The sequence below is a fragment of the Alligator mississippiensis genome, chromosome 13, assembly GCF_030867095.1.
Source record: "Alligator mississippiensis isolate rAllMis1 chromosome 13, rAllMis1, whole genome shotgun sequence".
NCBI lineage: Eukaryota > Metazoa > Chordata > Crocodylia > Alligatoridae > Alligator > Alligator mississippiensis.
Window position 1 is genome coordinate 54,862,013 of NC_081836.1, and position 26,936 is coordinate 54,888,948.

Here is a 26,936-nt window from a genome sequence, read left to right on the forward strand (position 1 = left end):
TTCCCCACCGAGGCCAGCCGCGATTGGCGGGCGCGGACCGGCACGTGACGAGGGAGCCTGGAGGCCCCGCCCTCAGCCCGGCGTCACGTGACTTGGCTTAGCAACCGTGCAGGCTTCCTTAGCAGCGAGCCCCAGTGAGGGGAGGGGGACAGGGTACTGGGGGGTAGGGCAGGGTATTGGGGGCAGGGTACTGGGAGGAGGGCAAGGTATTGGGGGGCAGGGTATTAGGGGCAGGGTACTGGGAGGAGGACAAGGTATTGGGGGGCAGGGTATTGGGGGGGCAGGGCAGGGTACTGGGGGGAGGGCAGGGTCTTGGGGGCAGGGTACTGGGGGCAGGGCAGGGTACTGGGGGGGCAGTGGGGGCTGGGCGGGCTGGGCAGACCTATGGATCGACTGATTTATTTGCAGCTTTCTCCAAAACGCTGCACTCCAGCGAGAGACGAGCTCCTTGTTTCTCCTCGTGACGTGTAATCAAAGAACAATGTTCATGTAATTTGTCCTTCTGGCTAGAAACCGAGGCCCCGCGGGAGCAGCTGTCGCGCAGCGTGAGAGCAGCACGGAGCGTCCGACCGCAGAACGGTCCCAGGGAAGCCGTGACATGAAAGCGAGACATGAAGACCCCGTGTGATGTCAGCCTTTAGTCCTTGTGCGCGGAGCACGAATACACCCGGGGGCGTAGGGCAGGTGCCCTGGGGCTGGAGAGGAGCCGGATTGTTTTTTCTTCGTTAACCTGGCGTTCAGAGAGCAGAATAGCTGATGCCACAGGGGAACACCGAGACAACAACGCAACAGGGAACTAAAGCATCAGCCTAAAGGGGAGACCCTCCCCCCACAAACAGCATCTCAGCTCGCCAAGCGCTTGCCCAAACAGGAAGATCTTGCGGTGCTTCCAGCGGGCGGGCCTGAAGAGGGAAGGAGCTCCCGAGCTGATCTCAATAGGTCTGATTTTGCTGCCGTTGATTTCAGGGGTGCAGGATCAATCCAATCTGCATTTCACCCATGTTCAGAGCATTTTATTGCCTCCAGAAATTTAAGAAGCTGCTTAAGTGTCACTGGTTCCCTTGAGAGCGGCTGCGTGGTCGGGGTGGGCAGGCGAGTGGTTGTGTGACAGGCTACGTGGAAAAGCCAGTGCACTGCTGCGTTACAGGTGGAGAAGGTGGCTGGTGGTGGGTGGGAGGCAGGGAGGAGAGGCCTGTGGGGTCGTGGCTGGGGGTTGAGGAGGGTTGTTTGGCTGCTTGGAGGGCCGTGGGGAGCTGTAACGCTCTGCCTTTGGTGTCATCTGGTTCAAGTTAAGCTTGACACGGGTTCTGCACGTGGTATCTTGCCTGTGCACTTCACCCTGCGCTGGCCCTGACTTGCACTTGTTAACATCATATCTTTTGGTAAAGGCAACTCTCTCTTTGACTTCAGCAGTGCAGGATCAGACCCTGTGGGTCCTCCACTCTGCTACTGTTTCTTTGCACGTCACATGCAGTTCAGTAAACACTGAAGACAGTAGCTGGGTAATGAGTATTGTTTGCTCTTCTCTCAAAGGCCTGAAAATGAACCGGATATACGATACCATTGAGCCAAATGTGATCGATCAAGAGATGCTTCAAAAGGCTGTTGAGGAGCAAGGTCCTCAAGAAGAAGCAGGGCAGCTTGCCAAAAGGGAAGGCATTGATTTTAAGGATGTCACAGAACTACAGCTTGATTTTAGGAGTAAGTATCAGATTTTTTCTAGGACAAGTTAATAGTACAATGCTTTAATTGTCAATGATATGATCATGGTAAAGCTCAGACTGGTTGCACTGACTCTAACTTACATTTTTAGCCCTAGCCATCTAAAAGATTTCAAACAGAGAGAGTTAAAAGGCTTTGCTGCCTGGTAAGAGGCTGCAGATCCTGGCAGCTCTTCATGTCATTGTTAATTATTACTTTTTTGTTTGACAGTTATGGAGCAGTGGCACCTTGTGGCCACGTGCAAGTTTGGCCCCACTGCACTAAAACCCAGTCTGATCCAAAAGTGTGATGGCAACAAATTTTCATTTTCAGATGAGTCCTGACTCCCTATTTCTGTCCAGTTCTGAGTGGGCAAGTATCTACCTTAAAAGAAGATGCCAGCAGTACAGCAGGTCAATTTGCCAACTTTGTTGAAAGGCCCGACTAGATCACTAAGCTCGTTATTGGGCAGAGGAAGCTGAACTACCCTCTTGCCCATGCTTGTGACCTCCCAGTTCAGTCTGCAGTATATTGGTAGGGGTGACATGGAAGCAGTTTGTCCTGCTGTTATGGATATCGGATGTGAGTCTTTGGAGCTGTCAGATCAGCCTTTCAATCCCATTAGGATCCTGTTTTCTTTTAGGAAAGCAGGTGCAAATCTGCATCTTTAATTTGCTCCTTCTATTGTAGTGATTGTGTGCTAGTGAGATAACTGTGTGAGCAGATAACGAGTCTGCTCATTGGCACTCACAGAACTGACTTATGCATGCATTTGTTTGGAAGTGATGCGCAACTGTACGCACATTTTGCCCATGCAATTGCAAGCTTAGCATGCAAAACTCATGCCCTGTTTGTCTGTGACGAGTGCCTATGGCTGTGGGGTTTTCTTCTTCTATGTTTCCACTCCTGTCTTCTAAGCTGATGCCCACTGGACAGTTGAACCCAAGAGTCTCCTATGCCACATGGTGCCAACATTGTGTTATAATCCTTTCAGCCTGTGCCTGGGTCTGTAGGTTTTTTTTCAAAAAAAGGCAAATGCAGTGACAGCTGACGGCACTCCAAACAGGAGATTATAAACTGCAGAAAACCTGAGTTCTAATTCCTATAGTGGTCCCAGGCCTATTCTCCATCTACAGCTGCATAAACTGAACAGTGGGAAAGGATTTATAGAATATGGAGTAACTTTGTAACGTAATGGGCAGCAATTCAAAGCCAGCTAGTCCCCTGCAACAACCTGCAATTTCAGAAGAAAGTGCTGCCTCCTCCCAGCCACACTCTTAGTTGGAAAGCAAAGTGAAGGTCAAAGGCCCTCCTGGTAGTGAATTCCTGTAAACCCCCTCTTGACTGGAGTCCTGCAGTCAGCATCCCCTCAGCAACTCTCTGGCAGCACTGATTAGCAATGTGCAGTGGTGCAGGACAATAAGGTTATCCCAGCAGTTTCAATCTAAATCGTCATCCAGCCCCCAGTCCTTTCAGTCATCTCCTGGGCAGTCTTCACGCATCAGTGCACGGTCACACTCTGCCGAAAGATTCTTTTGGAGGTAATATTGAGTACGGATCACCTGCACAATGTAGTGTGAATGCCATGTTCAGCTTGCATGAATCATACTCCTGATTTTTATTTTCCCCCTTTGGCTTTAGATATCCTGAAGATTGATAACCTCTGGCAGTTTGCAAATCTGACTAAACTGCAGCTGGACAATAACATCATTGAGAAGATAGAGGCTCTGGATAGTTTGGTTCATCTTGTCTGGCTTGGTACGGTTTCAGGATGTGAAGCTGGCATAAGGCGGGAGTAATTCTATCAAAAAGAACTGGTGGTGTTAAACTGCTGTGAGAGCACAATCAGGTCCCTGTTGTGTGCTAGGAAAAAAGACAGTTAATGTTAGTGTCAGTTGGTGGCTAAGCTTTTGGCATATTTCACACATGTATTCTACTGAATAGTAGGCCTGAAATTGTCTCATTCTGCAGATTGGATGTGGTGCACTTTGAAATGATATTGTGAGATATTAAGATCCGGTGTGATGGCACTCGAGGAGACACACTGACAACAGTCACTCTAGTGCATTGATTTTGATGGAGATGCACCAATGTAAAGTTGGAGTTCAGCCCCTAAGTCATGAGATATTCTGGGAGCATCCAACTGATTAAAACAGAGAGTAAAATCAAACCGGAGCCCGGAAATCTTCCCCTCTCTGCCACCATAGAGATTCTGCCAGTAGAGTAGTAGAATTATAGCTTCGGTTCAGGATCTGACCACTTTGCTGTTATCAGGAATCAGTTCGCAGAGAGAACATTATTGTGGGCATATCAACCTCTTTGAAGTCAAACAAAAAACATCCTGATGAGGTCATCCTATTGCTCAAAGAAACGAGCCTGAACACAGTGGATCTCAGTTCCATGCCTAACAAAAGCATCTCTCGCCATCTGCAGCTCCACAATGAAAACAGGATATGGTGTTTCCCTCTCAAACAGGACATTCCCAAGGGAATGCAGTCAGCTGGATGCAGCACCCTGCATTCTGACTCTCCAATGCCAGATGATAGGAATATCACAAAATAATCTGTGGTATTAAATAAATGGGGAGGGGCGTGGTGGGGGGAGCTAAGATTTCAAAGCTGATTTGTGTCCCCATCTCCTAGGTGGCTTAGAAAGTCTCAGCTTTGCAGTTATACTTACAAAAGCACCTAAGTTCTGTTTTCAAAAGTGATTTAGGTAATTCAGAGCCTGAGACTCACTGAAAGGCAATGGGACTTCAGTTTGTAAGGGCGTGAAGGAGTGTCTGCTTTTCAGTCTAGAGATGTAAATGTAGCATGGTAGACAAACCCGGGTGGGCTTAAAATTAGCTAAATTGGGTACAGATTGCAGTGCAAGGGTTTCAGCCACCTGGTCCCTCCTCAAGGTCTTGGGTGGGTTCCTAGCCATCTATGTTTCAGGGTTGGCGTGCTACTGGTATTCAAGCTAGCTGGTTTAAAGCTAGTTCAGGTGTGTCTACACAGGCTGCTTGCACATCTTTTGAGTGCAGCTTAGATGTACCTTAGGTCACTGTTGGAAAGGTAGGCTCCTAAATCACTTTGATAAATTGGTAAGAGGAGAGGATTTCTTAGGGTGATATCCTCTATTGGACAAGCTGCATAGTTGGGGTAGAGTTAGGCATTCAAATGCAAGACATTCTTTATCCATGTCTTACATTTGAAAACCTGTCTAACTATCCCACATATGCAGTTGGTCTAATAAAAGATATTGCCCTAAGAAATCCTTGTCTCTTGCATAATTCCTGGACCATCATGGCTACAACATCACTCTACCACTGCCTTTCACAAGTTTGACATTTTTACAATAGATTCCACATAAGTTTAAACGCTGTATGGAAGAATAAAATGAGCGAAAGTGTCCATGAGTGAAAGGTCCAAGATGCACTAACTCTTCCGTGGTGCATCTCCACAGACAGCGGTGAGGTTGCATGGAACTAAGAGCAAGGGTTGCCTTACTGGTAATCAACATGAGGGTAATGGTTTTGTGACACTGGTGAGGGTTCATGAGAAACAATAGCTGGTGTTATCAGATTTCATGTGGAAAATGGATTATAGATTTCACCTCTTTAAGTGTGTTCTCACCCATTCTCTTGTCCTTTGCAATTTCATGCAAGAAACCTGCATAAGATTTCTTCTCAGTGTCTTGCTTGTTGTGTTGTCAAGAGGTAGGAGGTAGGAGCCATGGATGGGCAATGTAGACAGCCTTTGCCCAAAGGAGTGTTTCAGTGATTTCCCTAACTGATTACAGACTTGCATGGTTCAGTGTTAGAAGATACATCTGTTTTGCCCTGGCCAAATGGATGGTGGGTTTGTGCAAAGCCTTGAACATAAAGGAGAGAAGTGTTGATGAATTGCTTATCACCCCTAAGGATAGCAATGAACCTAAATACCAGATTTGAGATACCAGCTGAACTGTAGTCCTTGAGCCCTATAGGTTAGTTGGAAATGGTCTTTTTGCTCATAAAACATCTTGAGTGTTAAACTCTTTTGCAGATTTGTCCTTCAACAATATTGAAACCATTGAAGGTCTCCATGCTCTGGTTAAACTGCAGGACCTGAGCCTCTACAATAACAGAATATCCAAGATTGAGAACATGGACACGCTACAAGAATTACAGATCTTCTCCATTGGAAACAACAATCTAACCTCTTTGGAAAATGTAAGGATCATATGGTCTCTGCCAACGTCTCCTCATGATCAAAGGTGCTCATGTGGGCACCTGTCATTGAATCTGAACATCTCTTTAGAGAAGTGATTCTTGATCTTTCTGGACTCAAGGTGTCCCTCACCGGACTCGAAATACCCCTCCAGAACTTTTATGAATTGAGTGGCATCCCATTTAAAAAAACAGTGTATATATTGCAGTGTTTAGCTCCTTACAGAGGGGCCATGGGATGGAGGGGCATCCAGGCAGGGACAAGCTTGAACCTAGGTTCATCTACTTAGCCTATCTACTTATCTCCTTACACCTCATGGAATTCTTCAAAGAGTCTGGCCCCCCAGGGTGCCCTGGTTGAGAACCACTGCTTTAGAGGGATAACCACTGGTTAGAGGGATAATCAGCTGTTCATGCAGGTAACTCTCATTTCACCTGGTTTAGGATTATTCACACTTTGGGTCAGATCTTGCTACCAATGACACTGATGGCAAAACTTCTCTTGACTTCAGTGGGAACTGGAACAGGGGGATGAGTTACCTAAATAGAAAATGGAAGGCAGGATTTCTGAGGGTGTGCTTTGATTTTTACATTGCAGAAGGCAGCTTTTGGTGGAAGCTCATCCACCATCCAGCTGAAGGCCTCCTTCAACCCATTGCCCAAATGTCCACAGTTCAGAGTTGTACTAAAGTTCTAAGAATGCTATAGAAGATAGTTTCTTTTCCAAATACTGTGGTTCAACCCTGCTGGATAGCCATCCTTTTCAACCTGTTTCTGTGCTCGGACATTCAGTTGATTGTATTGCGTCAGCTCTCTCTGAAGGACGAGGCTGTCAGCCAGATCCTGAGCCACAACAGTAATGATCGATGTCACGAATTTCAAAACGTTGCACTTTTTGCTTTCCACCCCCTGTGTGATGGTTGCAGTGTCTGCTTTTGTCTGGCCCAGGTAGTCTACCTCAGGAAATTCAGCAAGCTGCGCACGTTGAATCTCACCGGGAACCCTCTGTGTGACAACGAGCAGTATTCGATGTTTATTGCTGCTCACCTCCCAGATCTGGTGTACTTGGACTTCAGGCTTGTGGATGAGAACACAGTAAGCACTTCTGCTGCTCCTGTATCGAGGGCACAAGCCCCATCCACAGCATTCATCATGCTGTCAGGCTTGGAATATGCCAGCACTCAAAGGATTAGAATTATCATATTTTAACTGCTCTCTGACTGAAATACTTTTTAGGGAAATAGGTGCCATTGGAAATGTCCTTCCTCTGCCTGTAACCAAGCACAGTAGGCTGGCTGGGAAGATGATGTACTGGTAACACATAATAATGGCTTCTTGCCCCAAGGCTCGGGGGAGCACAATATTACAATATTAATTGAGATTTACTTTAACATAGTCCTAGAAGAGACCTCTTAGGTCACTGAATCCAGTCCAGTGCAGTGCAGGCTGCTGGCAAATGAAGTCCTATCATCCCATCCATAAATTGATCAAATTTTGACTTAAAACCAACCAGGTCTCTTGCCCCACCACTCCTGTTCTTCCACTCCATAGAAGAACCATGGATATTATGGATATGCATCTAGCTGGGGTCATCTAGACCCAGCACTCTTTCCTGCCTATGCAGGGGGTCGGACTCGATGATCTATTGAGGTCCCTTCCGACCCTCACATCTATGAATCTATGAGTCTATGAACCATCACCTCCATATTAAATCTATTGCCAGGTTCATTGGCTGATTAAGCCAGAGCACAGCCTCTTATACGAAGACGCTGGACTACCTCTGTAAATAGTTCCTAAAGGTGGGGAAATGAGGGAGGAGATAAGATGTTCCCATCTCTGACTCAGAAGGATGGAATAAAGCAGCTCAGTCACAGACTAGTGGAAATGAGATAATTAGGAATGAAAATGGAGGGTCATACTTCACAGCCATTCAATACAAAACACACAAGTAAGATGTTACACTCCTGACTCTGATGCACATAGTTTTGGCAGTGGGACAGTCTGACCAAAATATTTTCTTCTTTGCACTTCTCAGCGAGAACTTGCTGAAATAAAATATCAGTATGCTATCGATGAGCTGAAACAAGGCGAAGCTCAAGCCCTGGCTAAGCTGGAAGAGGAGCAGGCTAAGCAGAAAGAACTGGACTACCACAAGGTATGTTCTCCTTGGCTGGTTTTATATTACCTCCGTGGAAAGAAACCCAACAGATATTGACTTCTCTTTCACCCGCTGAAAGATTTAATGGGAGGTTAACATTGATTGAGTTAAAACAGAGGTCACTATTAATTTCTGGGATCGGTAAATCTTGTCTTTTGAATGAAAACAAAAGCTGCTGTGGAATACCCATGGTATGGGGGAACATAATTCTTTTGGTCAAGCTGTGAAACATACACGGTGGGCCCTGATTTAGGGAAGCTAAAAAGTAAATCGTACTTTAGTTTCTTGTCAGAGTGATGCTAGATTAAGACAATTATAGGCCTAATGGAACTATTAGTATTATTTATGTTGCAGTGTTTTCCCCTCTATGTTTTTTTCCCCTTTATGTTGCTAAGTTATTGGGTCATAATAAAATATGCATGTAATATTCTCAGTGCTTCCAGATCACTTTGGGCATAAAACAGAGAGACTGTCTATGCATGTAGCAAGAACAGTTTGGGCAAAGTGGAGCTCTCAGCTACCAGCTGATTCTCTGAGGGCTGCTCCCTTGCCTACTTGCTCTGCTGCTTACATGGGACTGTGGCTGTTTTGCATCCATGTTGTTTGCTTTCCTCCTTCCACTTGGCCTCTGGTCTATTCACCATATTGTTGAAGCATGTGGGCAGAGCAAGGCTTCCAATGGGTGCCTGTCATAGGCCTTTGCCATCTCTATATTCACAGAGGTCCCTTGGCATCTGAGATTCCTGCTGCTGTACATGGAACCAGCAGGAGGCTTGGGAAACCAGTGAGATGGGTTTAGAGAGGAAAGGACATGGGTAGGGAGGGACCTGGATGAGGCCCTTCATGGCTAACCACCTTCATGGCTGTGCTTTGCTGTCCCTTCCATGCTTGAGTGGCTGAAGCTCCAAGCTCCAGGCCCACAAAGCAGAGTTGAATTGCTCCGTCTCCATGTTTGCCAAGCAAATGAGCCCCCATCTCTTCCCATGACAGTAAAACCTTTTCCTTGGAAAGCCACAAGCCTTCACCCCCTATCCAGTGATAACAGGCTGGTGGATTGTTCTGAGATTCACTCCCACAGCACAAGGCGCTCTTCATTCAGATCTGGGGAGTTTGAAGAATTCAGCCGAGGAGACTCACTGCCTGAACCTTCCTTGCACTTTAAGAAACAGCAAGGAGCCATGTTGAGTACAGGCTTCTACCCACCTTGCTAGGTTGGGCAAGGATGGGATGAAGTGAGGGCTCTGACCACCCCGGCTGTGCTCACCAAAGCCTCTCATGTGGGTGCAGGTATACCAGCAAGTCTGTGTGAAGCAGGAGAGGGGTGGGGGTTACTGGACAGCACTGGAGCTCAGCATTGCTGATGTGAGCAGCGTCCCCACTAGGAGAGCGTTGCCAGTAGAGCAAACCAGGATTCACAGACAGATGAAGAGCTCCTTATGTAGACATGGCGTAAGATTCTGCAGCAAGTTGGCATTCCTCATTTTTTTTTCTGTTGTGACAATTCTTTCTCAAGGCTGCTTATGTCGAGTACCTCAATGGACCCTTCTTGCTTGAGAGTATGTATGCAGAGGATGCAGAAGCAAACAAGCTGGCTTACCTCCCCGGCATGCCTGACCTGCTGGAGACATATCCTTCCTGGCTTTAGAAAAGCTAGCAATAAATAGCGAATGGCGTCAGGTGGCAGGGAGGTGCATCACCAGGGATGCTTCATCTGCTTTTTTTGTACAGGCTTGAAAGCAACATTGATCTGAGATCTGAGGCTTGCAGTGTTCAGGCTTGGATCAGTGCCATGGAAGCACTGCTGGACCGTGAGACCCATGACAGCTTTAAGGGCTGATATCTCATGAAACACAGGGACTACAAACTAATGCTTTGTACCACAGGCACTCTAGCAATGCTGACTTAGCCCCATTTGAATAAATCTCTCATTCCTAATGCTGGCAGGCCATGAAAGATCAGAACTGTAAAATCTCAGCTTTTCAATTACCATCTTGCTTTTTCTGCACACGTGATTTTAGCAGCCATTACCTTCCTCACCTGTAGCAACGGGGGCTTTGCAGTCTCTCTAACTCTGGAATTCATCCTGCCTTTCAAACAGCATTGAATGTTAATCCCTGCTTGTACCAGATTATGAGATAGAAGTTGCTAAAATCTTGTTGTGGTTGACGTGGCAGGAAATACTAAGAAACTAATCAGTATGGAGTCTCAGTCTCCCAGAGTAGAAGTGCTAACTCTTTGGGATCAGTATAAATGTACTTCAGACCAAGACATCTTTCTAAATCTCTATCTTGCCCCAGTGAGCAGAAAGCAAAGACTTGCATGTTTTTTCCTTCCTAGCTCAGATAAATGGGATGTTGTCAAGTCCCAAAATTGAACTGGGACTTCCTGAAGGCTGCTGTACAGTGGCGTGGGGAAAGTTCATCACAGTCTAAATACCATAGACACTAGAAACAATTCCATTGTCAAGATAACAGCAAAAAAAATAGACGTGATTTTTGTGGTGCTACCAAATCAATGCATTGTGTGCTTTGGAGCACGATTTATTAACTTCACATGCTCTGTCCCATTTATATGGCAGAGAAGAGTCCGAGGAGCCTTCGTAGGTGCCCTCTAGTCACCCTTGCTCCACCTAGGTTAGGTGGCAAAGTCCCTTTGCTTGAAAGATGAGGATGGGTCCAGCTCTGCAAGATGCAGTGTGCTCATCTTGCTCAATTCCCAGCAACTTCAGTGGAGATGAGCAAGACACCACCTGATCCTCTTGCCTTGAGATTACCAGGTGCTAGTAGCTAGAGGGCAGTATTGATTATCACGGGGCGTTACTTGCTGTGTTGACTCATTAAACTCACACAAATGAGATCCCTTGACTGGTTTCACGTACAGGAATAAATTTGAATCGGTTTGCGAGAAATTGTTTGCCTACGGTCTGGAACAATATGAAAAGCGACAAGCCGAAGTCTCAACTTTCTACAAATGCCTTCAAGAAGCGCTGGCAGCCAATCAAGAGCAGGGCAGAAAAATAATCCTGGAGTTTGAAAACCAGAATGTGGGGGTAATTTCTTACAGCCTTTTGTTTGCTTAAAGCATCTGGATAGGGTAGTCTAGTGTCTGATCTGACGGACGTGGAGTAAATCCATTTAAATCCTTATAATAGTGCCAGATGTTCACTAGTGTCATGGAAATCAGAGTCCAGCCCCAGCTCTTACTGTACACACTTCCATTTACCAGTCTGCGATACGGGATGATATTTTGTTAGCTAATATATTATTGAACATGAATTAAAGTAGACATGTTGTGTTTAAAATCGTGTCAGCTGGTAGTATGTGATGTTTTCCCTCCCGGGGCTCACCACCACCAGCTGCCATTATTTTGAAGAGGACCCTCCTTGTCTATACCAAGTATTTATCATAATGTAAATTAGCAGATGCTAATAGGATGCCATTTCCTAGTGTTGGAAAAATTGCTTTGTTGGAATAAAAAATTAAAGCACTTATAACCAGATCTATACAAAGGCTTTACAAAGGACCCTTTATATGATGCTTTATCATTGATTATCAATGATAAGGCATCATATAAAGGGTCTTTCATAAAGCCTTTGTATAGAACTGGTCATATGTGCTTTAATTTTTTTTCCCAACAAAAGGCGGAGGGTTTTTTTAAGAAAGTGAAAATTTTCATCAAAAACGTATAAAATTGTTGATAAAATTAATTGGAAAAAACATTTTCTGTTGGAGCGTTTGAGTTGAGCTTTCCTTTTCCTTCTGGCTTGGGGCTCCCTCCCGTACTCTCCTTCCACTGGAAAAGCAGGACAAAAAGCCAGAAAACAAAACAAAGATGATTTTTTTCAAGTCATGTTTGTTTCGATCCATTTTCTCCCAAAATGAAGACTTTCTTGCAAACTTTGACCCGAAAAATAAGGCGAATTTGGTTGGGATGTGTTAGCAAAAAACACTGGTCTCCCCACCCTGCGTTGGGGATAGATGCAACCCTGTGGTTAAGAGAACAGCTTCAAGCTGGATCCGTATCTAACCATTTAAACCACATGGATAATTAGTTTTGTTTCCATGGAAAAGCTGGGCAAAGCTCTGTGTCAGCAGGATGGAACCAAGTCCCTTATAACAGACTCTGGAGGGAATCAGGAGTGCTGGCCGTCTCCCCAAACCAGGCCCTGTTTATTCAGCTGCTGTGCAACCCAGAGCAGACTGCTGAGTCACTCTGGTATCAGGTGCTGAACCCCGGTGTGCTGGGGAGTGTCACTTACTGCTGACTCACACTAACACACCATCTGGGTCACCTCCGGCCAGGGCATAAGAGGCTTTTAAAGCCTCTCTTGAAGACATAGAGTAAAGACTGAGAGGTATTGAATGGAAATCGGGGAAGAGAGTCTGTCTTGACAAGCACTGAGGGGTACCTTCTGCTATTTTCAGTGAGCTACCAATAAATTCACACCCAAAATGGGGGAGAGTTTTGGGGTTTAGGCCACATGCCTACAGGCACTTCAGAGCAGAGGGGAAGATGCCTGGGTGCGGACTGCAAGGTGGATTGAGGCACTCAGCCCAGCACCGCCCTTCTGAGACACACTTGGGCAAGGTCACAGACATGAGTGAATGGTGCCTCCTAAATCTGGCAGGGCACCCACAAAAGCCACCGATGGCGGTGGCCCTGTCAGAGGGAGCACCAGCCCTGCTGACAGCATCAGTGTCGGCTGTTGGGGGGGCACCAGCCCCATCAGGGGGGGCACGTGCTCCCCCATGCCCCTCCTACCAGTCGCCTATGGTCACAGAGGAGGCTGCTGTCAGAGCTGGAAACCCCATTAAAATGTATCTTGGCAATACTAGCCTAAACAGGAGGAGAGCAGTCACAGTCCTAAAGTGCAGCTTATTTTTGGGGTCTTTTTCTGTAGCTGTACTTTCCTCTACAAACTGCAGGATAACTCTGCGCCCTCTGAAGCTGGTAAAGAAGCAAAGCAGCAGGCTAAAGCCTTCAAGCAGTTGCAGTTACTAGGGGAATCATCACTTAAATTGCTTGGGAACCTTTGGAGGTTGGTTTGCTAGCTCAGATAAGGAGGGGGAAGGCTCCTTTTAAACATCCAAAGCAGGCACAATCTCATCGTGTGCAGACACAAGTCTGGGCAGTGATTTTTGCCAGAATCTCCCATTTAAATCCATCCTGTTGGCTCCAGCTGTGATGGATATTAGGCTTCTTAAAATGTATTTGTAATGCTGTGATTTCAATAGGGGAGATTTATTTCAAAGACGCTCGAAAATAATACATGGCTCAGCATATTAAGATTTGTTGACCTCAGAGATAAATCTCGTCTGATGTGAAACTGATGTCAGTGTTTAACGCAGAAGGACTATAAATCGTGGTACTCGCTCTAACAAGAAGTCAGTACGTGATCTGTATTATTACATGCTCTCTGATTTAAAATCCTGCTTGTGCTGAAGACGGCCAAGATTCTCATCGACTTCAAGGGGACCAGGGTTTAGGCCTGGATTTCTGCATGAGAAGTAATGGGACAACTCTGCATTAAGGCAATGAATTTCAGCAATCCAGTGATTTTCCTTCGCAGGTGGCTGTCTAAAGGGGAGTTGAACGCAAAGGTGGAGGGAGGAAAAAGTAATTTGCTGCCCAGAAGACAAGAGTTTTCACAGCATTCACAGCAACATAATCTGATAGGTTAGGGTGCTAGCACATCCCCACGTTGTCCATCTCCATGTATGTAAATCACAGAAACCTGTCGAATTGCCACATTTCCTTCCAGCCAATCCTGAGCTGGAACATTTCTCACGTATGTAACAAGCTAATTAAATTGCCAACAGAGCAGTGACCATAAACGACAAATAATGTGTGCCTTTCTATATGCTTAGCTGCTGGAGGTGGTTCAGGACATGAGTAGCTTCGACATGGCTGAGACAAAGCTAGCTAAGTACAACAATGACATCACTCAGTTGTCCGACACCCTTATGACGCTGGAAATGCAGACTGTCGACCAGCTTGAGGTAAGGCCGGGGAGGTACCGCCATGTCTCAGGGACAGAACACAAGGTCTATTTGCTATTGCCTGGCACCGCGTAGTCTCATTTGTGCAAACAGGTACAGAACTGTCCAGCTCTAGGTGTTGCAGGCCCCCCTGTACTCCCGCTCTGCTTAGGTGCAAGCGCGTGGAGTGCAAGGAGACAGGGAATCGGGCCTACATGGCAGCAGAACATCATTTCTCACAGCAAAGCTCACAGCTTCCCCCCTGGCACCCAAGACAATGGCTGAGGTTCCAGCTCAGAGGACACTAGCCAGGCTCTTGGAGCACCGTGTAGGCCAGCATATGAAGTGTGCTGCCCACTTGTCAGGCATACTCCCAAGATGCTAATGTGGGAGCTCTCTTAAACCAATCTGCTATGCATCCAAAATACACACATGCCCCCTCTCCTCCCCCGTTACCAGCCCCCTTCCACATGGACCCCATGCTGAGCATAACAGAAGGGAGCAGACTTCTCCAGGGATTCTGTATAGTTCAGTGTTGCTTTTTCTCATTTAGGCTCCAACAAGTTCCTAATAGAGTTGGTGATGACAGGTAAAAATATCAAAGGTGGTTTTTTTTTCCCTATGCTCCTTACTTACCCTGAAGCATCATGACACTAGAGTGTTTTAATCACCTTGTCTGACACGTCGTAGATCTTTGGATTTCACCAGCCACCCAGGTTTTGAGAGGTAATTGTAAGCAACATCCATCTTCAGAGACTTCTAAACACTCTCTCTTAATCCTGGCTATTAATTGTGCTTCTGAAGGCAGGAAGATTCTGGCAGTAAACAGGGACACAGTGTTCTCTAATCCCAATGTAAAGATACGGTTAGAAGCAATGTGGTGGAGGGAGTCCTGCAGGCTCAGGGGAGAGGTGTTGCTCACCCACCTCCTCCCAGTAGGACTGGCTCTGATCTTCCCCGCTGCATTTCTGACCCAGTGCAGAAAAGCACATCCCCTTCTGCATTTCCCAACAACAATTGTCTGAGGCAACTTTGTGCTGATAAAGCTGATGCATCAAGAGCAGACTGCATTTAAGACCCCCTCCCCGCTGTTCCAATGTTTCTGCGTGTCTGTGTGGTTGGGTATTTGATAAGTTTCCTTTCTTTTCTCGACAGGAAATTATAAAGGATTTTGAAAGAAACATTGCTGACCTAGTGTCAACGTTTATCGAAAACGTCCAAGGGATATATCCTTTTGATGGGCTGCTGGCCCCAGGGCTCTTTAATACGTATGTCTGACCCACGGCAAAGGAAAAGAAATGACTTTGAGGCTTGGAAGCCAGCAATCACTGTGCGGGAACAGATTTCTTCCTATTAATGTGTGGTGGACTTTGATCAATCCCTTGTTAGGACTGCTCGCCAGGACGTGAAATACAGGCTCTGCTCAAATACTGTTCTATATTATTCGGAGCAAAATAATACAAGCAGGGCCTGCTTTGCAGTCCAGCCGTGTCTGTAATGAAATTCAAGGGAACGGTCTGGTTTCAAAGGCACAAAGGGCAGGTAGATACCTCAGCCTCATTGAAAGTCAATGGGGACTAAGCATTTTGCTGCTCTTCATGCATTTGAAAATCTGCTCCCCCCTCCGCCTCTCAGCACGTGCTGGGTAGAAGGCTCGGTAAAACTAGCTGTGCAACTCCTGCTACAGGTTGCTGACCTGTTAATAGGTGAAATACTGCAAATTCCCCCAGTAGTTTCTCTGCATGGCCTCAGTGTTTATGCAGCTGTGTGCTTTCCCACCTCTGAGGTGGCTGTATTTCAGTGGCAGGTGAAATGATTTGACCTACACACTGATCTCCAGATCGCAGGCAAATAACTGCCAGGCTCAGCATTTTGCATGCACTCACGGAGGCCTTGCCTTTGGGTGCCCTTTGTGAACTTGACCCCTGATGTCAGTTCTGTACAGCGTAACACAGCCCGGAGGAACTCTCACATGCGGGGCCAGAGGAGAAAGAGCAAGGAGAATTACTTGGGGGCAACCTTCAGGTGCAAGCGTTGGAGAGGCCAAATAGGAGCCATGCTTTCCTTGACCTGCTGCTCCCAAACAGGGAAGAATTGGTGGGGGGTGTAGAAGTGGATGACAATTGGGCAGCAGTGACCACGAGGTGATTGAGTTCAGGATCCTGACAAAAGGAAGAAAGGAGAGCAGCAGAGTATGGACCCTGGCCTGGACTTCAGAAAAGCAGACTTTGGCTCCTTCTGGGAACTGATGGGCAGGATCCCCTGGGAGGCCAGTCTGAGGGGGAAGGGAGCCCAAGAGAGCTGGCTGTACTTTAAAGAAACCTTACTGGGGGTGCAAGAATGAACCATCCCGACATGCAGAAAGAATAGCAAATGTGGCAAGCGATCAGATTGGCTTAGCAGAGAACTCTTCGGTGAGCTTAAACAAAAAAAGGAAGCTTATAAGAAGTGGAAACTTGGACAGATGACTAGGGAGGAATATAAGAATATTGTTCGGGCATGCAAGGATGATATCAGGAAGGCCAGAGTGCAGTTGGAGTTGCTGCTAGCAAGGGACGTGAAGGGTAACAAGAAGGGTTTCTACAAGTATGGCAGTAGCAAAGGGAAGGTCAGGGAAAGTGTGGATCCTTTACTGAATGGGGGAGGCAACCTAGTGACAGATGAGGAGGAAAAGGCTGAAATACTCAATGTCTTTTTTACCTCAGTCTTCATAGGCAAGGTCAGCTCCCGGACTACTGCACTGGGCAGCACAGTTTGGGGAGGAGGTGAGCAGCCCTCAGTAATGAAAGAACAGGTTAGGGGCTATTTATAAAAGCTAGACTATGTCCATGAGGACAGATGCAGTGCACCTGAGGGTGCTGAGGGAGTTGGCTGATGTGATTGCAGAGCCACTGGCCATCATCTTTGAAAACTCTGGCAATTGGGATAAGTCCCAGATGACTGGAAAAGGGCAAATATAGTACCCATCTTTAAGAAAGGGAAGGAGGATCCAGGGAACTACAGACCAGCCAGCTTCACCTCAGTCCCTGGCAAAATCATGGAGCAGGTCCTCAAGGAATCCATTTCTAAGCACTTGGAGAAGATAATTGGGAACAGTTAGCATGGATTCACCAGGGGCAAGTTGTGCCTGACCAACTGGATTGCCTTCTATGATGACATGACTGACTCTGTGGGTGCAGGGAGAGCAGTGGACATGATATACCTTGATTTTAGCAAGCGATATATCTTGACTTTTAGTTTCCCACAGCATTCTTGCAAGCAAGCTAAGCAAGCTGGGCTGGATGACTGAACTGGAAGGTGGATAGAAAGCTGGCTGGATTTTTGAGCTCAAAGAGTAGTAATCAATGGCTCGATGTCTAGTTGGCAGCTGGTATCAAGTGCAGTGCCCTGGGGGTCAGTCCTGGGGCTAGTTTTGTTAAATATCTTCATTAATGATCTGGAAGATGGCTTGGAGTGCACTCCCAGCAAACTTGCGGATGACACCAAGCTGGGGAGTGTACTAGATACGCTGGAGGGTAGGACTAGGATTTAGAGAGACCTCTATAAATTGGAGGATTGGGCCAAAAGAAATCTCATGAGGTTCAACAAAGACAAATGCAAAGTCCTGCACTTAGGAGGGAACAGTCCCATGCACCTGTGCTGGCCAGGGCTGACTGGCTGGGCAGCAGCTCTGCAGAAAAGGACCTGGGGGTGACAGTGAACAATAAGCTGGAGATGAGCCAGCAGTGTGCCCTTGGTGCCAAGAAGGCTAACAGCATCCTGGGCTATGTTAATAGGAGTGTTGCCAGCAGATGGAGGGCAGTGATTCTCCCCCTGTATTCTGCACTAGTAAGGCCACATCTGGAGTCCCACTACAGAAGGGCTGTGAACAAGTTGGAGAGTCCAGCAGAGGCCAACAAAAATGGCTGGGGGGGCTGAGGCACATGACTTGTGAGGAGAGGCTGGGAGCTGGATTTATTTAGTCCAGAAGAGGATTTAATAGCAGCCTTCAACCCCACAGGAGGGTTGCAAAGAGGATGGAGCTGGACTGTTCTCAGTGGTGATAGATGACAGGACAAGGAGCGATGGGCTCAAGTTGCAGCAAGGGAGGTTTAGGTTGGATATTAGGAAAAACTCTCTGACTAGGAGGGTAGTAGAGCACTGGGATGGGTTATCTAGAGAGATGGTGGACTCTCCATCCTTGGAAGTTTTTTAGACCTGGCTAGACAAAGCCTTGGCCGGGACGACGTAGTTGGGGCTGGTCCTGCTTTGAGCAGGGGGTTGGACTAGATGTGACCTCCTGAGGTCCCTTCCCACCCTCATTTTCTGTGATTCCAACTGCTAGATCGGTTTCTTACTGAGGGTTGTGATGCAACGTCAAGATAGCCGAATTCTTAGTGAGCACATTATATGGCAGCAGGAGCCAGCCTTTTTGGCAGACACGCCACAAATTAACCCCACACCTTCCCTGATCGCCACTCTGATCCCCTTCCCCTGCCCAATCGGCTGCTCTGCTTTTGCTCCCTGCATGACCTGCTACTTTGCCTTCTGTTCCCTGCCCTGCTACTGTGCTCCCTGCTCAATTTGCCACATGCCCCACACAGCTGTCCATGCCACAGGTTGGCCAGCCCTGTTGTAGGCTAGTACTGTACTGCTTTCTTTGGGAGAAGGAGCTCTCTGCAAGTATATAACATTGAGACCCATTTGGCAGAGGCAGGTCATTTAACACATGTATCGCTGCTGTTTTGTTTCTTAACCTTCTTCCATACGATGGCCCAGTGCCGGGACCTAGAGAACCATCATCATGAGAAGCTGCTGGAGATCTCCATCAACACCTTGGAGAAAATTGTCAAGAGCGAGTTTGAGGAGGAGATACCCGATGATGTTCGGATGGTGAGGACACTCGCACGGGGCAGAAAGCAGCTCTCCCTCAAAGTGGGAATCCCAGGCTTGCAGGAAGAGGGGGCGCAGCCTGTTCCCAGGGGTTCAGATGCTGTAGCCAAAGGAAATGGTTGTGGGGAAGCTGTCATTGCAAGATGCACATCAGCTGTTGTGATGCAACTGTTGCCTCTCTCTGGCCCTACTATATGGAGCTAAGGCACTGTAACTTTTACACCGAATGAAACAAGGTTGAAGTTTCAATACTTTGGCTGCACTTCTGTCACTGTCACATGCCCCAGACTCCTTTAGATTTTCTCCCATACTCCATGTTCTAGCTCTGTAGGATCCCCCCTATAATACTTCTTTTAGGGCTGGAAAACCTACACACAGGCTTCTCAGAGACTCCTCAAAGCTGCTCGTGGCTGCCCAAGGAATGCTGTCCTTGTATTGTTTCAGAGGAGACATCTAGTCCCAATTAACCACATCTCTCTGCCCAGCACCCAGGAGGACTGACACTCCTAGCCAGCACCCCCCCCTACCTAGCGCTCAGCCTGAGGCAGAAATAGCTCTCTTCAGCATGCTTCCCTCCAGTAAGGGGGAAGGAAACAAGTGACCTTGTGCACTGTACAATCAGAGACTAGAACCTCCTCCTCAACCACTGGGCAGGGTCAACTCCTGGCTTTACAGGCTATGATCCTGGCTGTGGTTAGGCACTGAAACAGGGTGGCCTGTCCTCTTAAGAAGAGGCAGCCAGCCTGGCTGAGGAGCTGCAGCTGTGTGAAGGCTAATGATGGGGTGACACACGGGGTGTCAGAAACCCCAGCAAGCAGAACCAGAGGCGCAGAGAAGCATCAGAACAGGAGGCTCCTGGGTGCTAGGAGAGCAAGCCCACTCGAGGAAGACCATAGCCATGAGGGTCTCTCCCAGTGCCCGGGACAAGGCTTTTTTTTTTTTTTTTTAAATGAAAAGACTGTACGTGACTGGGGCTCACAGAGACGAGGGGGGAGCAAAAGCCTGGTGGAAGAGGGCCTGAGGCAGCAACCTGGTGCAAAAACCCTTGCCAGACACCTTGTCTAGTGTCCATTTCCCACTGAGAAGTGGATCTGCACTTGTTTAACAGCCCCACTAATCTGTAGGCAGAGAGCCATTACATTGAATAGAGGCCGGTCTCTCTTTACAGCTGCAGGGCAAGATGAGGTCCTGCGAGGGGAAGCTGGAGCGTGAATGCCCCCCATGGAAATCACCCTTTCCCAGTGTGATTACTCAGGGCTGCTGGGGCACTTGGCCTGGTGCTGCTTTGAGCAGGGGGAGCAGCAGAGGTGTCCTGAAGAGGGCCGAGAGCTGCTATCACTCATATCAGGGAACATATTTCCTTGCCTGGCAGTGTTATTGGGAGCCTTGCTGCCATACATCCAGTTCTGAGACCTGGGGCTGTTGTAGCATTGCTGTCTAATCAGGCCGCACCTCGTCTGTTCTGTCTCACTCCCCAGCTGTTTGTGGACAAGGACACCATTGTCAACGCAGTCAACGCCTCCCACGACATCCACCTCCTGAAGATCGATAATAGGGAGGACGACATAATCACCAAGGCCAACAGCTGGCAGGCTGTGGTGATAGAGGAGGTAAGGATGCCCCTGCAGTGATGAGTGGCTGCATGGTGAAGCCTTGAAAGTGCATAGTCCTGCCGTGGCGGGGTGGAGAGGAAGGTAGCAGGGTCCACCTGGGAACCCAGTGACTCCCAGCTTTCATGGGGCCCCTTCTGCACTGCAGCAGGCGAGTGGTGGTTGCCCCTGACCCCATTCAATTCCCACTGCCTCAGGTCCACAAGAACGAGATTGCACGAAACCGCAGCCGTGTGAAGGAGATCAACCAGTACATTGACCACCTGCAGGAGGAGCTTGACAACCTGGAGAGCCTGGAGCCTGTGGAGTAGCACTGCCTGCACCAGGAACAGTGGCCATCCTGCAGGGACTCGGGCAGCGGTGACACGGTTCCCCTCACAGGTGCATCCCAACCTCTCTGCCTGAACCCCTGTACATAGCCCAGAAAGGGGCCTGGGACTGTCCCCCGCCCCACACACACCTCTCCCCAAACATGCAAATAAAGATACTACATTTGAAGTGACACTGAAGAGAAGCTAAGGGGACTGGCTGAAGCCAGAGGCAAAGCCAGCTCCAAACAAAGCGAGGGACAGCTGGAACAGGCTGAGCTTGAGTCCCACTGGGAGCAGGATGTCACACCTGAAAGGTGGGCTCCTAATACTGGGTGTGCAGGTAGCAAACAACCCACCCAGTCCCCGGGCCGTGGCTGCAATGGGGAGGTAACAGGTTGACCAAACACCTGCCCTCACAGCTAGTCCTAGCAGGTTTCCAGCCCAGCAAGCATGCAGCTTGCTGACGCTCCACCCTCCTGGGAGCCTCATCTTGCAGTCCAATTGGCACGGCAGGGAGGGAAATCGCTGTCTCAGCAGGAGCTCACGCACTGCTGCTCACCACAGCCAAGTCATTAACTCCCCTCCTTGCTCAGCAGCTGCTTCACTTTGCAGGCAGCTCTGAAGCCTGACGCTGGACCCTGGCATTGCTGGAGGCAGCAGCAGGGAGGGGAGGGGGGAACTTGGGGGACACGGAAGGAGGTGGCAACACAGGCATTTAGGGAAGGGGCCAAAGCCTCCCTTAATAGCACTGGGACTGCGTAACATGGCCCAGGGCTTTGTTGACGATGCACTGTCCTCCCCTGGCAGGGCTGGAAATCAGCTTTGCCCCCAGCACTCGGAAGCCCCAGCCCTGCTGGTGTGGAAACGGCACTGGCTGGCTCAGGATGCTCCCCCCTCCCCTCCCCGACTGGATAGACAGACCCTGGCCAACAGGGACAGGAACCCGGGAGAAGCAGATCCGGTGGTCAGCCAGTGTTCACACTCCCTTGGTGCTGCTGCCCCCAGCAATCCCTAGCCTGTGGCTGTCCTGGCACTCTGCAATAGCCAGGCAGCACCACGGAGAGGTAAAAATAAATGGCCACACGTGGCAGCTTCCAGTACTGGTCACAGGGCCTTTAATCAAGCCAGGAGAGGCTCCAGCAGACCCACACTGGGTGAGGGGCGCACACAGCCCCATCCATGCCCTGCCTGACCGCACAGATCCCTCTGGATTTAGCATTACACGCAGGTAACAGCTTGGTGGATCTCACAGCACACAGTGGATGAGAGAGGCTATGGCACCAGGATGGAGAGAGAAGCATAGGATTTCTCTAATTCATGACAAGCCCCAGCAACAGCCAGGGCTGGGACGTTTAACGCCAGGGCTTCACCTGGACCTCCCCTCCTACAGAATGGGGGGTGCGGAGAGTTGCTGGCATGGCTTGGCCAGTGCTGGGCTAGGATCCTCAACAGGTCAGGCCTGCTTGCTGCTGGGCCAGCTGGAACAACGTTCTGGGAGGGACAGGGCACCACTGGTGGCAAGCAAGTGGCTCTGACCCGCTGCATTCTCCTGCCTTGTGTCCACTACCTCCCTGGGCCTGAGTCCTGCAGCAGCTTGTGCTTCACTGTCGAGCTCTCCAAGCAGAGGTGGGTGAAGAGGACCCCAGCAGCCGTGCGGGCACGCAGCTCATGCAGGTCAAAGTCATGGGCCCACTCCACCTTGCCCCAGCGCTGGATCTGGAGAGGGAGGAAGGGGTCAGTCCATCCACCAGGCAGGTGAACACAGCTCTCAGCCTCCATGTCCTTTCCAGGAAAGGCATTTCTCAGTGGTGGCATGAGGGACAGCCTCCGACCAGGGACAGTCTGTGCCAGGCCTGAGTTTTCTGCACAACCAGGTTCCTGCTACTAACACAGGCCATCTCTCTTCTGCAGAGGAAAGCCGCAGCCCCCCACAGAGCACAATGGGCTGTTTGGCCCAGCACAATGCCCAAGCCAGAGCTATCCTGAGCCCAGTGAAGCAGTGGGCACCCAGCCAGGCAGAGCACCATCCTGCTGCTGGTTATTTGTGCTGGGAAAAATATCTGTCACAATGGGATTACGCTCTCTGACTTAAAGAGCAGCTCCAGAACTGTTTACCTGATACTCCTCCTCCAACCGAGACAGCAGCACAGCTTCCTCAACTGTTATGTGCCTGTCTATCAGCCCCATGGACAGGATAAAGGATTTCAGCTGGTTGATCACGTATTCTATCCCTGCAGGGCATGAAACAGCAAACCAGAACCACCATTACTTAGGCAATGCACCAGCAGCATCTTTGTGCACACTAGGCAGTGCTCTCCTGGGATCAGGTAGACAAGCTATCCACAGCCCCTTGGATCTGCACGCGCCAAACCCACAGCCACCAAAAAGCCAGTGTGACATCCTTTGTCTTATCAGAACCCTTCACTACTGCAAGCAGCTTCCTCTCCAGCTGTGAGCAACCTCCCTGGCATTACAAATGTGTCTGCCAGAAGAGGACGAAATCAAGTGCTCTGGCTTGCACTGAAGTCAGTAGGTATCCAGGTGCAGAGCACCCCTGAATAGAGTGGCTGTACAAGGGAAGCAGGCAACGAGGCAAGAATCCTGCTCAACCTGAGCTAACAGTGAGGGCTGGGGCCAGCACCAGACTCAGGAACACAAGAGGTGTGTCCACCAGCTTTGCTTTCCCCGCCTGCCCCCCGCCCCAAGGAACAGAGAATAGACATGGCCAAGCACATTTGGGGAGGACCTGGGGGGACCACACATGTGGGCAAAGGAGCTGTTTCTCCACAGCACGGTGCTCATAGCTTGGCTCAGTGGTACAGCAAGATGCCTGAGGGTTGTGGCAGTGTGTGTAGTTCATACCAGCTTTACTCCAAAGCAGGAACAACCAATAGGTTGAAGAAGGGATGCCGAGAGCCAGATTTAACCACGAACAGGGAGAAGATTTCAAAAGGTGGCATAACTTTTGACCCCTGGCATGGCCCAGTCATGGCTTGCATAGTGCTGGGCTTGGGCAAGGAGGTGGGCTTGGGCTTGTTCTCTGGAACTGGGGCAGCAGCACATGGCCAGGACAGCCAGGCTGCCATATGATGGTGGGTCGCCTTTGTGAGCTAAAGGAGATACCTATGCATTTGGGATAGCTCAGACCCAGGGAATTCCCCTTCTCTACTAACAGGGTGTAACACGCTGCAATTTAAGTTCACAGGGACCCCTGTGCCAGGCCTAGACAGGCCCTGCCCAGAGGCAGTGGAAGAAAGTTTGAGGTGGGATGTCTCCTTCTCCACCCTGTTGATCGAAAGCACCCTCCTCTGCTTAACTGGCTTGTCATTTGCCTCTGGGGGAGGGAACGTTTTCCCTGTGGGCTGATGCCTGGAAGGACAGACAGATGGAGAAGCTGCTCCCTTTACCTTGCAGCGCCCACATGTTGTACGAGGCCAAGTGGCTGCTGAAGGTCTCTCTGGTGCTCACAGGGATGGTGGGCCCAGTGATGCTGGTCGACGAGCCGATCGTCACGTTATACCTGGAAGAGTTGGATGTATGCTGGCATCAGGAACCCCACTGCTGTGGCAGGCTGGGCTCGCTGCATGCCCCCTCCAGCCCAGCATCCTAAGTCTTGCGACACCATCCTCCCCTCCCTGTTTGCTGCTGGGCACCTGAAGCCATTAAGACCAGCCTCTGTCCTTCAAAGCCTCCTCAGTACCCCTCTATGCCCTCCTCTCAGGGCTGACGAGCTGAACACACAGCACACTGGCCCACTGCCACCAGTGCTCATCTGAGCTATTGCAGGGATGAGCGCCTTAGGCACACTGCAGAAAAGACAGAGCCTTTGGCTTCCTACCTTTTCTCGGCCCACTCGATCATGGGGTCCCACTGGTTCCTCTGCAGCTCCACCAGGGTAGCTGGCTCCTCCACCCTGTAACTAGGACCACCAGAACCGACCGTCACAGACAAACCACCAGCTGTCTTAATGCCACGTGCCGCAAAACCCCCCTGGAAATGCAAGCCCCTTCCTGGGCTGGCAGGAGATGCCAGCTTGCAAGGAGCACAGGGCTGCCCTCAGTTCCACACTGGCAGAAGCTGCAGGCCCCACAGGGGCCACCTGCGGGCGCAGCTACCTGCCAGCCCAGGTACCACGTGGAAGGGATGCAGCCTGCTTCTGCTCTGTGGTAAATCCAGCAATGTTTGTGGGGCTCCAGTGGAACAGCGTTCACAGGTCAGGCAGCCAGCTCAGGCCCCAGCATGAACAAACCCATCAGGCCACCTCGGAGCCCCAAAGCAGCTCAGGCAGGTCTCTGCTCCGAGTTTAGCCTAGAGGCCAAGGACTGGTCCAGCCCTCAGCAGTCCCAGAGCTCAGGGGCAGGAATACGGGCTCAGCTGAGGTAAAGGAGTGCTCAGGGCAAATGCAGGGTAACACCAAGCGCAGACAAGGAAAAAGGCAATGCCGCGCTAGCAGATACTCAGGACCACCGGCAACATCTCATGGGGAGAAGCGCAGGCCTGGGAGAGCTCCTCAGGGGCACAGAGCGGGGAGGAGATAGAGGCCTGTTGGTGCAGAAACAATGCAGGGTGGCTTGGCTCGAATAGATCCTCTTGGAAGGGATCCCGAGTCCCACCACAGCCGGTCCGGCCTGGCCTGGCCAGGTGTTCCCCCAGCGAACAGCAAACCCGGCAGGTCTCCTACCAGATTGTGTCCGTTTCCAGGAACTTAACAGCCGCTTGGATGAGCTGCGTCTTGTCCCGCTGGGTTGGGTTGTCCAGAGCCGTGTTGCAGAGCGTGGTCTGCAGACAAGAGGCAAGAAGCAGAGTTTCACAGATGTAAGGGGCTGGAAGGGACTTTGCAGTATCATCGGGTCCAGCGCCCTGCACCCGGCAGGAAAGACAACGGGGGGTCAGACGACCCCAGCAAGGAAACCAACCAGTCTCCTCTTGAAGATTTCCAGGGTAGGCGATTGCACCAGCTCTGGAGGGAGCTTATTCCACAGTCCGGACGCCCCAACCGTGAAAAAGTTTTTCCTAATGTTGAGCCTGAAACAGTCTTCCAGGAGTTTATGGTCATTACCCCTGGTTTTCCCCAAGGATGCCCTGGTGAAGGGTTGCTCACCAAGCCCTTGATGTACTCCCCTAATGCAGCAATAAGCTGCTACCACGTCCTCTCCTAGCCTTCTCTCTCCCAGGCTGAAGAGGCCCAGGTCCCTCCGCCTCTCCTCGCACGGCTTGCCGCGCAAGTCTCCGATCTCGCGGGCGGCTCTTTGGACTCTCTCAAGCTTTCCCACGTCCTCCTTGAAGCGCGGCGCCTGGGACGGGATGCCGCGCTCCAGCTGTGGCCTCACGGAGGCCGAGCAGAGCGGAAGAATCCCCTCCTCGGCTTCGTTAGGGAGGCCGGAGAATTTCACGAGGCCACGGCCCCTAGCAAGGGGCAGAGGAGAGACCGAGCCGTGATCTGCGCGCGCGGGGGCAGCAAAACAGTCGTGGCAGGCGCGTCCCGGGACGGGACGGGACGGCCGCGGCGCTCACCAGGTGCATGGCGTAGAGCTGGATGGTGTCCTGCTGGGCGTCCCACTCGGCTGCCACGGCCACGGCCAGGGCCTCGCTGGGCACCGCGAAGAGCTTGGCCTGGGGGGTCCTCAGCTTCCGCTGGTCCAGGTTGATTTCGAAGCCCCCTGGGCGGGCGGGCAGAGGGGGAGGTCCGCGGGGCCGCAGGGAGGGAGGGCGGGCGGGGGAAGGGGCCGCTCACCCTCCCCCCGGCCCCACTCACCTTCGCCCCGCGAGATGCCCACGCGCTTGTAGAACCGCTTCCGCTCTGCAGGGAGACAAGGGCCCGTGAGAGCGGGGACAAGGCCCCGTCCCGACCCACCCGGCTCCTGCCCCTGCCCCGGCACCTGCGGGCGGCGCGTAGCCCCGCGCCGGGCGAGGAGGAGGAGGAAGCGGCGCCCGCAGCAGCCGCCGGCAGCCGCGCCACATCCCCGCGGCCCGCTCAGGCGCCGTCCCTGGGCGCCGCCATCTTGCCGCGCCGCGGGGCCAATCCGCCTCACAAACGCGCTTTGTGCCTCGCGCCGCCCCGTCCCCGCGCCGGGAGTGGAGGCGGGGGAACTACGCGTCCCGGCGGCCCCCGCG

At 50.4% G+C, this 26,936-nt stretch overlaps 2 protein-coding genes across 4 annotated transcripts; one reads left to right on the forward strand and one right to left on the reverse strand.

The window, feature by feature from the left end:
* Positions 1–50: 50 nt before the first annotated feature.
* Positions 51–21,009, forward strand: DRC3 (dynein regulatory complex subunit 3). 3 transcript variants are annotated; one of them, XM_059716579.1, is made up of 14 exons: positions 51–134; positions 511–939; positions 1,534–1,701; positions 3,343–3,459; positions 5,730–5,896; positions 6,842–6,988; positions 7,929–8,048; positions 9,565–9,675; positions 10,924–11,100; positions 13,919–14,050; positions 15,185–15,255; positions 18,778–18,901; positions 20,380–20,511; positions 20,709–21,009. In XM_059716579.1, exons 3-14 carry the CDS (start codon positions 1,542–1,544, stop codon positions 20,820–20,822), a joined length of 1,572 nt encoding a protein of 523 aa, XP_059572562.1. In that variant the 5' UTR covers positions 51–134; positions 511–939; positions 1,534–1,541; the 3' UTR covers positions 20,823–21,009. The 3 variants fall into 3 exon arrangements, with proteins under 3 accessions (XP_059572562.1, XP_059572564.1, XP_059572563.1); XM_059716580.1 differs by having other exon boundaries at positions 77–153; XM_059716581.1 differs by lacking the exons at positions 9,565–9,675; positions 10,924–11,100.
* A 911-nt stretch (positions 21,010–21,920) lies between these two features.
* Positions 21,921–26,841, reverse strand: ATPAF2 (ATP synthase mitochondrial F1 complex assembly factor 2). Its single transcript, XM_014604301.3, has 8 exons — positions 26,702–26,841; positions 26,578–26,622; positions 26,337–26,482; positions 25,504–25,601; positions 24,661–24,741; positions 24,230–24,342; positions 22,938–23,053; positions 21,921–22,538 (listed from the first exon to the last, which is right to left on the reverse strand). Exons 1-8 carry the CDS (start codon positions 26,781–26,783, stop codon positions 22,386–22,388), a joined length of 834 nt encoding a protein of 277 aa, XP_014459787.1. The 5' UTR covers positions 26,784–26,841; the 3' UTR covers positions 21,921–22,385.
* Between the last annotated feature and the right edge of the window lie 95 nt (positions 26,842–26,936).

Bases quoted from the DNA above. Each gene is read 5' to 3' on its own strand.
- DRC3 (XM_059716579.1), top strand. From the start codon at position 1,542: ATGAACCGGATATACGATACCATTGAGCCAAATGTGATCGATCAAGAG. The intron at 18,902-20,379 runs GTGAGGACACTC...CTCACTCCCCAG, and splicing joins TACCCGATGATGTTCGGATG to CTGTTTGTGGACAAGGACAC. The intron at 20,512-20,708 runs GTAAGGATGCCC...CCACTGCCTCAG, and splicing joins AGGCTGTGGTGATAGAGGAG to GTCCACAAGAACGAGATTGC.
- ATPAF2 (XM_014604301.3), bottom strand. From the start codon at position 26,783: ATGTGGCGCGGCTGCCGGCGGCTGCTGCGGGCGCCGCTTCCTCCTCCT. The intron at 24,343-24,660 runs GTAGGAAGCCAA...CAACTCTTCCAG, and splicing joins ATCGAGTGGGCCGAGAAAAG to GTATAACGTGACGATCGGCT. The intron at 22,539-22,937 runs GTAAACAGTTCT...CTCCCTCTCCAG, and splicing joins GGTTGGAGGAGGAGTATCAG to ATCCAGCGCTGGGGCAAGGT.